General features: G+C 42.2%; 1 protein-coding gene across 5 annotated transcripts in view; it reads left to right on the top strand.

Annotated features, from left to right (window-relative positions):
• The window catches only part of TASP1 (taspase 1), a 244,452-nt gene extending 229,876 nt beyond the window's left edge, over positions 1-14,576 (top strand). For 4 of the 5 annotated variants that reach the window (XM_015560282.1, XM_015560281.1, XM_006758101.2 and 1 more), the window contains one exon: positions 13,507-14,576. In XM_015560282.1, coding sequence (XP_015415768.1) covers positions 13,507-13,594 — 88 coding nt within the window. In that variant the 3' untranslated portion in view covers positions 13,595-14,576. The remainder of the gene's footprint in view (positions 1-13,506) is intronic. The other variant, XR_001512903.1, reaches the window with a different exon arrangement.
• The last annotated feature ends 825 nt before the right edge of the window (positions 14,577-15,401 follow it).

The following is a 15,401-nucleotide window of genomic DNA, read 5'->3' as shown; positions in this document are numbered from 1 at the left end:
AAGCGTGGTTCTGAACTCAATATCCTCCATTGACAGTTTTGTCCTGTTTCTTTGTCTCTGCATTTTTTATGCTTTCTTGGTGCACCCCCTAGTGGTCTTTGTTCGCAGTCTTGTTGTAGTTAAGCCTTGATTGTTGTAGTTAATACTAGGGGGATTTGACCTCCAGGCCAACTGGCTGTCTGATTTTTTTGTGTGTGTATAATTATGATTGTATGGAATACCTGGAATGGCCTATACTGATTTATTCTTCTTTTAAAGTCAGTTTCTAATATAAAAATAGTATATGTTTCTCTAAGGATATTTGAAAAAGAAGAGTGAAGAAGATTTTAGAAATCAGAGTAAAGAGTCTAAGAGGTCCTTACAATCTCAGTATGTATCATTAACATTATGGTATCAGATATGTATTTCCATATAATCTGCGTGGCATATGGTGGCATACCTACCAACCTTTCTCCCTGCCTGCCTACCTTCTTATCTAAGAGGTAGCCTAGGGACAGGCTTTGTTCTTTCATAGATGGAGGTACAAATCCAGGGGGTGGGGGTGGGAAGTGGGGCGGGATGGGGGTGGAAATCCAGCCTGCTGGGCCTATCATCAGATACCCTGTGGTAGGCCTCAGTAGCTGATCCTACCACCCTCTAAGAACTCCACTCTTTTTTTTTTAAATATATTTTATTGATTTTTTACAGAGAGGAAGGGAGAAGGATAGAAAGTCAGAAACATCGATGAGAGAGAAACATCGATCAGCTGCCTCCTGCACATCCCCCAGTGGGGATGTGCCCGCAACCCAGGTACATGCCCTTGACCGGAATCGAACCTGGGACCCTTCAGTCCACAGGCTGATGCTCTATCCACTGAGCCAAACCGGTTTCGGCAGAACTCCACTCTTAATGTTAAGCCAGGTCTAAGGAGAAGGTAACACAAAGTCCTAGGACCAATTGGTATTTTAATTCTTAAAAGGGATATTTAAAAATCTACAACCTGATTCTAGGAAAATTTAGACGTAGTTTTTTTTTTTTGGGGGGGGGGAACTTATTTAAACAACATTTAGAGCTTCTTTGGAAAACACAACTGTATGGAATATTAGAATCAGAAATAAACCCTGAAAATAATTGAGTCTAATTTGTCACTTTTATCTATAAAGATGCTAAAGCTCAGAGAGCTAGTATATCCAGTCCAAGGACTAGAAGCAGAGTTAGGGCTCAAACCCAATTCTCTGAATCCCAGAGTCATCCTGAAATTTGTTGGTAAAATTTGTGGCAATAGCTTTTCTGAGCAAGCCTTATTTCAACCTGAAAAACTACTTAGTCCTAAGCCTCCTGCAGTGAAAGGTGTGTGTCTTAACAGAGCTAGATTTAAACTCCTCCATGGTAAGGCTTTGTGGGAGTAGAGAGAGCCCTAAATTTGGAGTCCTGAGGCTTTCATTCAAGTCTCAGTTTTTCCACTTCGTCTGTGATGGTAAGCAAACCACATAACCATGCTGACTCTTGCTCTTTTTTCACTTGAAAAATATGTGTGGTATACATCTTTCTACCTGACATGGTATTTTGAAGGACTTGAGGCAAAATAAAGCATTATGCAAATATAGGGATTTGGTATTTTTATTAAGATTTCACAAGGAACTAGTTTCCACATCATACAAAAAACATAATTGCCTTCAGAGCAAGGTCCATGTGTGTTTCATTTTTCTGTTCTCTCATCGTAAGTGCAGAATGAATATTTGCTAAATAGTGGAGAGCTTTTATCACCTTTAGTAAAATGGAATCTTCATGATAACTCTCCATGGGAGTGATGGTATCAGAGTTACTGAGGGCATTGCCATGTTTATGTGATGCCTTCATTGGGCTTTTGAGTTAAAAATAGGAGGGCGATCTTGTCTGATGTTGCCTCTGAAGTGTAGTGTGTTTTGCATGGTAAAAAAGTGACAAAAGTTGCCAAGAGAATGCAACATGCTGTTCTCATCAGACAACATTTTAATCTCATTTTAAGGCTCCTTGGACATGATATTTATATGTGAAAACAATAGAGCTTTTCCCTCTATGCAGCTTGTTTCAGTACTAATAGTGAAACTTACCATAATGCTCTCATTGTGTTTTGTCCAATTTTGCCAATGGATCTTTTATGGCATCGTTGTTTTAAATTTGGAAAACAAGGCTGGGGTGACATACAGTGAGATGACTAACATGTGGCATTAATTCCTCATTCTGTTGATATTTCTGATTTGTTAGGTTGAACTTAGGAATCACATCTTCAAATTTCTCTGGCCAGTTTATTACTTTCAGTTGAAAGCAGGGAGGGAATAGAAGTAAAATACTTGTTTTTTGATTTATTAGCAATATTTTGTACACAAAACTCCATGAAACCAGCACAGAAAACTGTTAAAGCCTTGCGAGGCTACTCTAGAGACCATCTGACCCTGAGTCCACATTTTGCAGCATTAAGCAGGCATGGGAATGAGCAGCCGGATCTCTTGACCTATAGTTAAATGGGGTTTTAGTCTATAAAATATGCACATTATTATGAGCTGTGTTAAGCAGGTTCATATGAAACTGTCAATTATGTGAGTACTTCTGCTTTCAGGATGAAGTCTGAAGACCAAACTATTTTTAGAGCAGTAAACTGCATTCCAAGGTTTAATGTTGTGCACAGCGAGCACTCAGAATATTCTTATTCACAAGTTGTGTCTCCTTGAAAGATAGCTCTTGAAAGCAGTGGGCAGGGCACTTCTGGGAAAAGGATGGGGCAGCGGGGTGGAGGTGGAGGTGTCTCCTGACTCAACTCATTAAGTAAAAAAAAATGCCTATAATAGAAACAAAGCAATAAAAACCCACCAGACACACTTCCCCGGCCCTTCTCTCGGGAGTGGGTCGTTTAAGGTCTATCACGTTCATGCCAGGAAAAGGAGAAGGAGAAGGAGAAGAAGAAGGAGAGTGACTATTATGACATCAGGTAAGAAGTCACTGTGCAGGGGCCTGAGATGTGCTCAGCCCACAGTGCCACCTCACAGTCCCAAACTGACGTGCCCTGAGAAGCACAGTGATGGTGGATCCGGATGACAAACTTAGCCCATAGTTAATGTATCTTCATTCTACAGAATATACACATTATTCTGTACTATACTAAGAAGATCCAGGTGACACTAATAGTAGATTTAAAAAAAAAATGTTACCTGGGACGTAGCAATTTGAAGAACAAGGCAGAATTAGCACGAGAAGGGAGAAGTAATGCCTGACTCTTAAAATGCCCATAACCTTGTGAAATTGAGCTGGAGGCACCCCTTTCACCAGCCAGGCACCCTGCTTTCCAGAAGGGAAAATGCCCCTGCGAGCAAGGTTGCCCTGGGCTTTCCCAGGCTCCTCCTTGTGCAGAATTCATCAGAATTCATTACTGCAGCACAGCAGACAGAGGCACACAGCCCCCACTGACCACTGTCTGGACTGCCGCTGTGCAACGAGCTCTCTCTGAAGGAGGTGAGCACATGTGCAGTTGTTGTGGAGGGTAAATGACCAGACAGTGTCAGTCATGGGAAATAAGGTAGGCTTCTTTTTCCCCCAGAGTTTTAAGGTCCGTAACTTCACTATCATTTTGATTGCTTAATTTGTACAAGTCTTTTCAAAAATTTCTAACAAATTTATAAAATAGAACAACCAAAAAATAAAGAAATATGTACCACAGTTTTCTAATCCATTCATCTACTGATGGGCACTTAGGCTGTTTCCAGATCTTAGCTATGGTGAATTGTGCTGCTATGAACATAGGGGTGCATATATCCTTTCTGATTGGTGTTTCTGGTTTCTTGGGATATATTCCTAGAAGTGGGATCACAGGGTCAAGTGGGAGTTCCATTTTCAGTTTTTTGAGGAAACTCCATACTGTCTTCCATAGTGGCTGCACCAGTGCATTCCCCCACCAGCAGTGCAAGATGGTTCCTTTTTCTCCGCATCCTCTCCAGCACTTGTGTTTTATTCTATTAGTAGAGGCCTGGTGCACGAAATTTGTGCACTCGGCAGGGACTGGGTGGGGGGGTGTCCCCCAGCCTGGCCTGTGCCCTGTCTCAGTGCGGGAGCCCGCAATCCATTGCCCCATAGAGGTAGGCCAGAGCCGGGGGAGGCCTGCGGACACCTGGTGCAGGCGCATAAAGGCCCCGCCACCAGACTGGGCTGAGTGGTGGAAGGGCCTCAGTGTGCGCTTGTGGACCCCCAAGCCGGTGCAGGTGGATGGGAATGTGAGCCTCATGTCCCCGGGCCTGTTGCTGCGGGCAGGGACTCGAGCCTCATGTCTCTGGGCTGGTACTTGGCAGGGATGGGAGCTTAATGTCCTCGGGCTAACGCAGGGGGCAGGGACGTGAGCCTCATATCTCTGGGCCAGCCCCGAGTGCAGGGACGCAGCCTGCTGATAGATCATTACGTGATGGTGTCCTGACCAATTTGCATATTATCCTATTATTAGATAGACGACATTGGCAAATATGTTTTCCCACGCAGTGGGTTTTCTCGTTGTTTTGTTGATGGTTTCTTTTGCTGTGCAGAAGCTTTTTATTTTGATATAGTCCCATTTGTTCATTTTCTCTTCAGTTTCAAGTGCCCTAGAAGCTGTATCAGTGAAGAAATTGCTTTGGCATATGTCTGAGATTTTGTTGCCTTTGGATTCTTCTAGAATTTTTATGGTTTCCTGTCGTACATTTAAGTCCTTTATCCATTTTGAGAAATATGAAATGCCTAATTTGCAGTTTGTTCTCTTTCATTCCCCAGCCTTCATTTAAAAAGAAATCCTATATAATAAAAAGGCTAATATGCAAATTGACCAAATGGCTGAACAACTGGTCACTATGATGCGCACTGACCACCAGGGGGCAGACTCTTAACGCAGGAGCCGTCCCCTAGTGGTCAGTGCGCTCCCACAGGGGGAGCGCTGCTCAGCCAGAAACTAGGCTCACGGCTGGTGAATGCAGCGGCGGTGGCCGGAGCCTCTACTGCCTCTGTGGCAGTGCTAAGAATGTACAACTGCCAGCTTAGGCCCTCTCCCCACAGGCCTAAGTCGGCAGCCGGACATCCCCCTAAGGCTCTGGGACTGCAAGAGGGCGCAGGCTGGGCTGAGGGACCCCCCCCCCCCCAGTTCATGAATTTCATGCACCAGGCCCCTAGTCCAGTGATGATGAACCTATGACACGCGTGTCAGAGGTGACACGCGAACTCATTTTTTTGGTTGATTTTTCTTTGTTAAGTGGCATTTAAATATATAAAATAAATATCAAAAATATAAGTCTTTGTTTTACTATGATTGCAAATATAAAAAAATTTCTACATGTGACATGGCACCAGAGTTAAGTTAGGGTTTTTCAAAATGCTGACACGCCGAGCTCAAAAGGTTCGCCATCACTACTCTAGTCCTTTAATAAAGATACTGAGTTCCTCAGATGGTCAGGCTATCTTTTAGGTCCTAAGGGAAAACATTGAGCAAACCGATAAAACTTTCCAACCCTGTGGAATTTTTGTGCATGGTGGACAAACAATGAATAAGATAAAGACACAAAACAGATGGTTGGTTAGATAATGACAAGGACACAGGAGAGAGGGTAGTGGAATCCAGGTGAATGCACTATTTAACCTGCTTGGAAGGTGGCTGTTAAGTAAAGATCAGACAGAAGTAAACAAGAGAGCCAGATGGATGTTGGGTGGAAGAGCTTTTGGGGGAGAACAGCATGTGTCCTGATTCTGAGGCAGGAGAATGTGACTGAGAAACAACAAGGAGCAAGTGGAGAGGGGGAGAGGGCACTTCAGCTCAAAGGACTTGAAGACGACCAAAACATCTAGGGCACTGTTAGATTTTACTCTGTATCATTTAAGAGCACCATAAGGTCACTTATGAAATTAACTGTTTCCCCCCAAATTCGTTTCTTGAAGGCCTCACCCTCAATGTGACTGTATTTGGAGATGGGCCTCTAAAGAGGTGATTAAGATAAATGAGGTCATAAGAGTGGGCCGCTAATCTCATAGGACTACATCCATATAAGAAGAAGAGACCCCAGGAATGTGGGTGGACAGAGAAAAGGCCATCTGTGAGCCAAGGAGAGAGGCCTCAGAAGAAACCAAATGTCCTGATACCCTGACCTTGGACTTCCAGCCTCCAGAACTGTGGGAAAACAAATCTTTGCAATTTAAGCCACCCAGCCGGAGGCATTTTGTTATGAAAGTCCTAGCCAAGTAATGCACTATCCTAACACCCAAATGTCTTTGACCAGGGAACTTTCTGTTAGTTAGTCAAATTGATCTTCAGCAAACTTTATTAACTGGCAGCAATATTTATTTTGTGTCGATCAAAAAGGTGCTAACTCATCCTACAGGTACTGTATTTAATTTAAAACTGGTTAACCTACAGGTTAGTCATCCAAAGCAGTGCTAGTAAATCAGCCCAGGCAGAAACTTTTTATAAAAGTTTCTTGTGCATTGACAGTTTAAGAGTAGTTCTTACAATTATTTTATTGCTTCCTCTTTTCTGCTGTCTCTTTTTAGCATGGAATTGGCCTTTGGCTGATATGAATGAAGAAGGAAGATGCTGTGCCTTCCCTTTCCATGCCTCTGTTCCCTCTAACCATGCTCTCTCTTTATTAGCTTTCCATCTCTCTTCTAACAAACTCCTTTCTTAGCAGCACAAAAGTGATGGGGAGGAAAGCAGTTGGCTGCTTTTGGAGACTTATTGCCAGAGAATCTTTTCTTGACTCTTGTGGCAGATCTCAAGCAACTTTCCTAAGAGTGGAAAGATTAATTAAAATATAACCACTAAATAAAGGCTTTGAGCCTTTTAAAATTAAATCATGTGCTTGTAGTTTCCCTAGAAACCACAAAAGAGCAGTCAGTAAAGTGGTCTTAAAAGATTTAAAGATATGAGTATGAATGATAGGAAGCCTCAGCTACTACTTAGATTGTGATGAGGACATCCAGCAATTATATAATTTTTACTAGAGGCCCAATGCACAACATTCGTGCAAGAGTAGGACCTGGGCTTCCCTCGCAGCCTGGCTTTGTCCGGAAGGTCATCCTGAAGGACGTCTGGTCTAATTAGCATATTATGCTTTTATTATTATAGATATCAATTTTTCTTTAACCTCATTTTGAAATCTTCAGGACAAATACGTTATTATACAATGAGTGTTGGCCTCAAAGACCTTCCTTACCACTCAGGGGATTAGCAAGAAAGAAGGGAGTATAACCAGCAGGCCGTTGGGTTCCATTGGCATGGACCTGTTCATGTGAGAAATCTATGTTTCATTCCTGTTCTAACAATACAGTCATTGGGAAAGTGGAAAAATTTAGTCAGTCTATACTTTTTATTATATTTTATTTTTCAATTACAGTTCACATTCAATGGTAGTTTGTATTAGTTTCAGATGTATAGCATAGTACTCAGACAATTATACATTTCAGAAAGTGCTCCCCCAAATATTTCCAGTTCCCACCTGGCACCATACATAGTTATTATAATATCACTTACTGTACTCCCAATGCTGTACTTCACATCCCTGTGGTTATTTTAAACTACGATTGTAGTCCTTAATCCCCTTACCTTTTTCACCCAGTCCCCCAAGCCCACTCCCCTATGGCAGCCATCAGTCTGTACTCTGTATCTACTAGTAGTCTATTTCAATTTTGTTTGTTTGTTTTGTTCTTCAGAAGGAGACTTAACTTGGGGTGGTGAACACACAACACAATGTACAAATGATGTGTTGTGGAATTGTGCACCTGAAACCTACATAATTTCGTTAACCAGTGTCACCCCAATAAATTCAATAAAAAGGAAAAATAAATAACATGTATCAATTATATTTCAATAAATCTGAAAAAAATTAAAAATAATTTCCATATATAAGTGAAATCATGTGGTATTTGTCTTTCTCTGTCTGACATCTCATTTAGCATAATGCCCTCTAGGTCTATTCATGCTGTTTTGCAAATGGTAATATCTCATTCTTTTTATGGCTGAGTAATATTCCATTGTACTTGTACCACAATTTCTTTAACCAGTTGTTTATTTGGTTGTTTCCATATATTGGCTATGATAAATAACGCTGCAATGAATATAGGGGTGCATATATACTTTTGAATTCGTGTTTTGGGTTTCTTTGGATATATTCCCAGAAGTGGAATCACTAGGTCACAAGGCAGTCCCATGGTTAATTATTTGAGGACCCATACTGCTTTCCACAGTGGCTGTACCAATCTGCATTCCCAAAAACTGTGCACGAGAGCTCCCTTTTCTCCACATCCTCACCAACACTTCTTGTTTGTTGATTTATTGGTGATAGCTGTTTTACCAGGTATGAGATGATATTTCATTGTGGCTTTAATTTGATTTCTCTGATGATTAGTGACATTGAGCATCTTTTCATATGTCTTTGGAAACATCTCTCTTCAGGTCCTCTGCCTGTTTTTTAATTGGATTGCTTTTTTTCTTGGCGTTGAGTTCTTTATAAAATTTGGATATTAACTCCTTATCAGAGGTATCATTGGCAAATATCTTCTTCCATTCAGTCAGTCTATATATTCTTTTAATCTTAAAAAATATTTATATGACAAACTAGTATGATTGACTTTTTAGCCAAACTGACCGGTCGCACTAGCTAAAACATTTGAGATTCTTTGTGTGTTCATAAACATAGCCTTGGAAGGTATATTTTTGTCATTCAGACACTCAGTGAGCATATTTAGCCTTTTGTGCCAAGCATCGTGACAGGTTCAGGGACTGCATAGGTGTGTGTAGGGCAGTCTCCCGCCTCCAGCTGGCTTTCAATTACAGAGACCTAAAAGCTCAAAGCAAACCAAAATCAAGACAGTTACATCACATGCTCGGATGAGTGCTCTAGGAGCTAGAATGAGAGTTTCTAGACTGAGTAGGGGATCCAGTCAAGGAAGTATTTCCTTGAGAAAGAACCAGAAAAGGATATTCAAGACTTGAAATCATATATGAAGGAGGTATGCAGCAAGAAATGGAGGGAGATTACCCAAAATGGAGCAATCTGCTGCTTTTTAACCTGTCATTTTCATGTAAATTCCAATGAAAGTACATTGCTACTTCAATGGCTTCAAAGACACCTTTTTTAAAGTTCTTATGCTTATAGGGTACCCTAGGATCTACACAGGCCTTAGGCAATGTAAAATACTTTATTGCACTTTCAAATACTGACATACAAGTTCATTGTAGAAAGTGGTCTATTTTTAGTCCCAGGAGGAATTCAAACCCACTTCTCTAGAAGAAATTTTGGAGACAAACACTCTTGTAAAATAGCCTGTGAAACAGCTCGCAGTATTTATAACAGAATTTGACGCTCCATTGCAATCTCCACAGAAAGCTTCAAAACATCTTGGCTCTGACCTTTTCAGACCAAGGTCATTTATTTTTTGATGAGTCAGAAGACCGTGTTGATGGATGAAACTGGTGAAGCATTGACATTTGGATGGTTAGCCAATTCACTCCTCTCAACACCAAGACCATGCCAATGTGTTTTGTAATCTCAAAATAACCCCTCAACTAGATGACAATCTAGGGAATGGGTAATCCTGAAGAGAATCTAGCCACTAGTTTGTGTACTTGAACATTTCTGTCTTATGTAATCAGCCCAGTCTTTACAAATCTCAATGTATTTTTGAAGCATTTTGCCCAGGTGCTGTTATTTTCTCAAGACCACTGTCATCATTTTCAGTCCTTTTTTCTTTTCCTTCCTAACTCTCCTTGACACTGTGATTTAGTTCCATTTATTTAGATGTTCTTCTGTCGTAAACTTAATGGGGGTGGGAGTGTTAGAGGTAAGTTAGGATTGGCCGTCTGTGTTTTTGTAAATCTCAAGAGATTGCTATCAAGGCCCTTGGTTCATGGGACATGACTTTCTTCCCCCTAGTTCTGGGTCTTTGCCATGGTCAGCAAGAAATCAGTTGCTTTAAGACCGACATCCCTCTGGTCAAGTTGCAGGTCATCTGCTTGGACATATGGTCACTCTTTGATCTTTTAACAATTTATTCTCTGTCCCCTCTGGTGCCTGGATTCTCCCTGGACCTTTGGGAAACATAAGGATGGATTTTCCTGTGAGCTTCCCTTTTAGGGATAGATAATTTAACCTGATTAGAAAATTCCAACTTATTTGTGAACAGAACCTGGTAGTGTTAATGTTTCTCCTATGGGATCTGCATCCTGGATTCATTCCTAGCTGACCCCTTCTCTTAATGCCTTCTCATGGAAAACTATTCTGGACCAGGTAGGAAAGTGTCATTTCTGCTTTATTCCTTTTTAAAAAAATGGTCGAAGTCCTGGCTGGGTGGCTCAGTTGATTGGAGCATCATCCTGTACACCAGAAGGTTGTGGGTTCAGTTCTAGTCAGGGCACATACCTGGGTTGCGGGTTCACTCCCTGCTCAGGGTGCATAGGGGAGGCAACTGATCAGTGTTTCTCTGTCCTCTCTCTCTCTCTCCCTCTCTCTCTCTCTCAAATCAGTAAAAACATATCCTCAGTTGAGGATTTAAAAAATGTGGCAAAATCTATAAGACATAAATTTTTTTATCATTCTTACCACTTCTTAGTGTACAGTTCAGTGGCCTTTAGTCCATTCACATTATACAGCCCTCCATCTCCAGAACTTACTCATCTTCCCAGGCTGTGCTCATCAAACAATGACTTTCCATTCCTGCCACCCACAGCTGTGGCATTCTGTTTTCTCTCTATGAATTTGGTTACTAGGTACCTCATATAAATGGAATCCTCCAATGTTTGCACTTTTGTATCGTTTATTTTATTTAGCATAATGTCTTCAAAGCTTATCCATATTGTGGCATGTGTCAGGCTGTTGTTCCTTTGTCAAGCTGGATAATATTCCATTGTAAGCATATTACACAATTTTGTTTATCTCTTCATACACTAATGGGCATTTGGTTTGCTTCTACCTTTTAGCTGTTGTGAATAATGCTGCTGTGAACATTGGTGTATAAATATATTTTTGAGTCCCTGCTTTCACTTGTTTAGGGTCTGTACTCAGAAGTGGAAGTGTTGTATCATATGATAATTCTATGTTTAATTTCTTGGGGAACTGCCATACTGTTTTCCACAGCGGTTCTGCTTTATTCTTGACCCCTGTCATAGCTGCATGCCTGTGTTCAGTACTGACAAGGTGACGTTAGGGATGAAATGGACTGAGGGGCTTCTACTCTCTCAGGGAGGTTTTGTTTAGGAGAACCTTTAAAAAAATTAATGAATGATCCTTAGGCAAAAAATTCTCTTTCACTGCATGTTAATAATGTCCTGAAATATAAAAACATGGCCCCATCAACACTGAGCCCTGGGATTTTAGCTTTTTGTTCCTAATGTGACAAGGGCTGTTAGATAGCAGAATCAAACAGGTCCTCTTCTAGCTCCTCCCACATGATTAATGAAGCATCACAAGGAACAGAAGATTCACCAGTTAGTCTCAGTATGGACTTAGCTCTAAGATATCCAAGCAGTGAGAGGCAAGTTTGCCCTCCGACGTGACAATGGGGCCAGCTGCTGGGACATAGTTCCCAGCGGCACGAGCCTGCCGAGTGAACTCACTGAAACTTTCATCCCAGGAGATGCCACAGGATTGCCTCGTCCAGCTCTCCACCCCCAAGTCCACCAACCTCGCCCCCAAAGGTTCCAGGTTGCTGCTGCCATGTACACACAAAAACCAAGTACCCAAAGGACAGTCCTGTTCTCCAGAACTTTCCAAATGGTTGATCTGTGTCAGCTACTCTAATAGGACTTGCACAGCAAGATTCAAGAGTGGTGTCCACCCTCCACTATAAGCCAATCATGTTACCTGTTTTACCATCAAATGTGCATGCTTGCTTCCTGTTTGGCTGCCCCAGGGCTGAGCTCCCCTCAGTTCAGTACTCAGGAAAAGCTTGTTTAGAGAAGATTTCCTAGACCCGTGGTCAGCAAACTGCAGTTCACCAGCCACATGCGGCTCTTTGGCCCCTTGAGTGTGGCTCTTCCTAAGCCTTAGGAATACCTTAATTCAGTTAATAACAGTGTACCTACCTATATAGTTTAAGTTTAAAAAATTTGGCTCTCAAAAGAAATTTCAATCATTGTACTGTTGATATTTGGCTCTGTTGACTAATGAGTTTGCCGACAACTGCCTTAGACGATATGCAGCCCTGTTCTTCTTAGAAACTCCCTACATTTATCTATCCCTGGATTAAGCAGGACCATCTACAAAGGGATTCCCCCTGTTCTTCTTAGAAACTCCCTACATTTATCTATCCCTGGATTAAGCAGGACCATCTACAAAGGGATTCCTGGCTGCTGTCCTGACCCCTCGTAGGACACCCACATCTTCACTCAGGGCCGCCTCCTCTGCATAATGTAGCCCTCATCCCACCACGCTCACTGTCGTACAGCTGATCCACTGTACATGCCACCTGCCATATCTGAAGCCCCACCAAACGCATGGCTCCCTGGCTGCAGTGGTAGGCGTTCTCCAGGCACGTGATTTGTGTGACCCTGTGTGCCACGTGAACCACCCCGTCGCAGCCGCTGGGAAGCTGGGGGACAGGGCAGCAGTCTGCTAGGTGTTCGCCTCATGCCAGTCTTCACCTTGCTTTGTAACCTCTTCTTTTTCTTTTCCTCATTGCCTCACTTACTTTAGGTTGTTGAATTATCTGACTTTTTGTAAGCTATTCAAATATTTTAAGGGACAAATTGGAAATATAAATATGGACCAGGTATTCGTAGTTGCTCTGAATGCTCAGAGGACAAAATGTATATAAATTTATTAGTTTTCATGGAACTGGAATGTGACCAATAGAGTTGGCATTAAAACCACTACTGTTCTTGGGGGCTGGGTGGAGATGGACAAAGGGGGTGAATATGGGGAACATCTGTAATCGTGTCAATAATAAAAGCACACTGCTATTCTGAATACAGAAAATGGGGACTCACGCTAGCCAGTTTGGCTCAGTGGATAGAATGTCGACCTGGGACCCTTCGGTCAAGGGCATGTACCTCAGTTGGAGGCTCCTCCCTGGCCCCGGCCTTGGTCGGGGCTCTAGCAGGAGGCAGCCAATCAATGTGTCTCTCTCACATCGATGTTTCACTCTGTCTTTCCCTCTCTCTTCCACTCTCTCTGAAAATCAGTGGAAAGAATATTCTTGGGTGAGGATTAAAAAGAAAATGGGGGACATCTGTAATAGTGTCCACAATAAAAGCACTCTGCTACTCTGTGTACAGACTGACTACACTGTAAGTTCTGTGCTGTCGGGCCCTTGGCTGGCTGCCCGCTCTGAAACTCCAGTGGCTAGTGCTGTGCTTGGCTCACAGGGATACTCAGTACACGTGCCCTGAGCGGCCTGGACAAGCAGGATCTGGGCACCTAAGGTTCCCACCACCACTGTCTGCAGGTGCCCAGAGGCAAAAAGGAGCCATGAGGCTCTGGTCTTGCCTCCACCTGTCACACCTGGGGGGACACAGCCGGCACCCCTAACGTTCTCCTGTCTCCCTCTTTGCAGACTCACATTTCCAGACTCCCTCCCGGTGCGGTGGCAGGACAGTCCGTGGCCATTGAAGGTGGGGTGTGCCGCTTGCAGAGCCCAGTGAACTGAACCTTCAAGCTGAGCATGAAGCACCTGAGGGCATTTCAGAACCTGAGCTTTCTGTATTTTTAACAGAAGTTGGATGTCCTGTCCTATCGTCTTCATTTTATAACTCCTATTGCAGCCTCGCACACCGCTGGCGACACTAGTGCTGCCACAGTGAGTGCCAGTGACACGCTGGCCTTTGGTGGGCGGGTGGGCTGAGTGCACGAGTGTGTGCATGTGTGCGTGTGCAATGTGTGTGTGTGTGTGTGTGTGTGTGCAGCGTGAGTGCTTGCTTCTCCCTGATGAAATAGAAACTCCCCTATATTGCATAACCTAAGACCAGGAATGAGTCAATCATCTTTACAAAATGTGTGCTTTAACTGTTTACAAGTCAAACCTAAAGTTGCAGGAAACATTTTTTATTTCGTAAAGAGGTACCAACTGTCGTCGATGTAATGTGTCTGAATTGAAGGGTAAATCTGCTTGTTTAAATGACTTGACAGTGGTAGTGCTCCATTTAGTAACAGTAATAAGTGATAAAGTGTTTTTATTTGTTAACCAGTTTAAGTGGATCCTGTGGTGACTTAAACTGTTATTCTCATCCCTCATATGGGGCATTTTTCTTTAACAAAGAATGGTTTCAGTGAAACAATCTAGCAGAGAATCAAGGTCAGAACCTTTTAAAATAATAGTCTTATTGACAAAGTTTGTACTTCTTCCCTCAAGCCTTTCTAAATGTAATAGCTTCGAGCTGTGTGTACTGTATTATGAAAGGATATATAAAGAAACCATACGGTAATGCAGTCTTTAATTTGTGTATAATGGAATGTTATTTACAATGTAACACTGTAAATAAGAAAGCAAAATTTATGGGAAAAGTCAATATTATCTTTGTTTCTTGTTTAAATATATTTTTAAGGTAAAGGCACAAAAATAAAAGATGCATATTACTGGGTATAGTGTGTGACTCCTCAGACTAATAAATTATCTTTTGAATCCTAGTTCGGCGAGCCATTTTTTTATTTTGTTTGTGAAATGTTACTTCTTCCAAAAATCATACTGGTAGCGTTCTTGCTGGGATTCTGATTGGTCAAAATCCAGGCTTATGTTCGTACAATAAGTTGGGTGGGGCACTAGCAAGGTAAAAGTTGAACTTAGTACACGATTGAATGGTCAATATAGAACTCCCTGAAATTTCTGTTCCAACTTGATAAAAATCACAAAAGAAAGGAATAAGAGCACTTTGAAAAACTGTAGTGGAAGTTGAAAACCCAGTGGTTACAGTCGATAAATTGCTCCTAAATGTTATATTTAGTGATTCTGGAGCCACATAAGAAAACCAAGACTTTCCTTTTGATTTTTTATGTAAGAAGTGGCTATCAAGAAGATACTAAAGATAGCCTCACTCAGGGGGAGGCGTCCCCTGCACCCTGTAATCATGGCTCTGGCGGTAACTGATAAAGCCCCAGATGAAATTATACACTTGACATCGATGTATGGCCAAATTATAAAGGAAAGACAACCGAAATGGAGTGGGTGTAAATACGAATGATTCGGGAGTCGCTGCCCTATATTCCTCATACAGGCAATTATATTTGTCTCGCTGTGTTCTCTAGACAGGTTGGTGCCGTGGTATCTGTTTCTCATTCTTAATGAGGCTGAGAACTTAGTGAGAGATGGGCTGGCTGGTGGGGAGCCTTTGGCTTCAAAAGCTTTCAAAGACCTGTTACCTGTTGGCAGGTTTTTTTTCAGGAACTGGACTGGATCACGTAAAACTATCAGGACACTTGGAGTCTGAAAATCATCTGACCTATTTCCAGGAATGC

This window comes from Myotis davidii, unplaced genomic scaffold, assembly GCF_000327345.1.
Source record: "Myotis davidii unplaced genomic scaffold, ASM32734v1 scaffold32, whole genome shotgun sequence".
Taxonomy (NCBI): domain Eukaryota; kingdom Metazoa; phylum Chordata; class Mammalia; order Chiroptera; family Vespertilionidae; genus Myotis; species Myotis davidii.
Note: the sequence above shows the minus strand (reverse complement) of the source record. Positions and strands in the feature narration are given on the sequence as shown.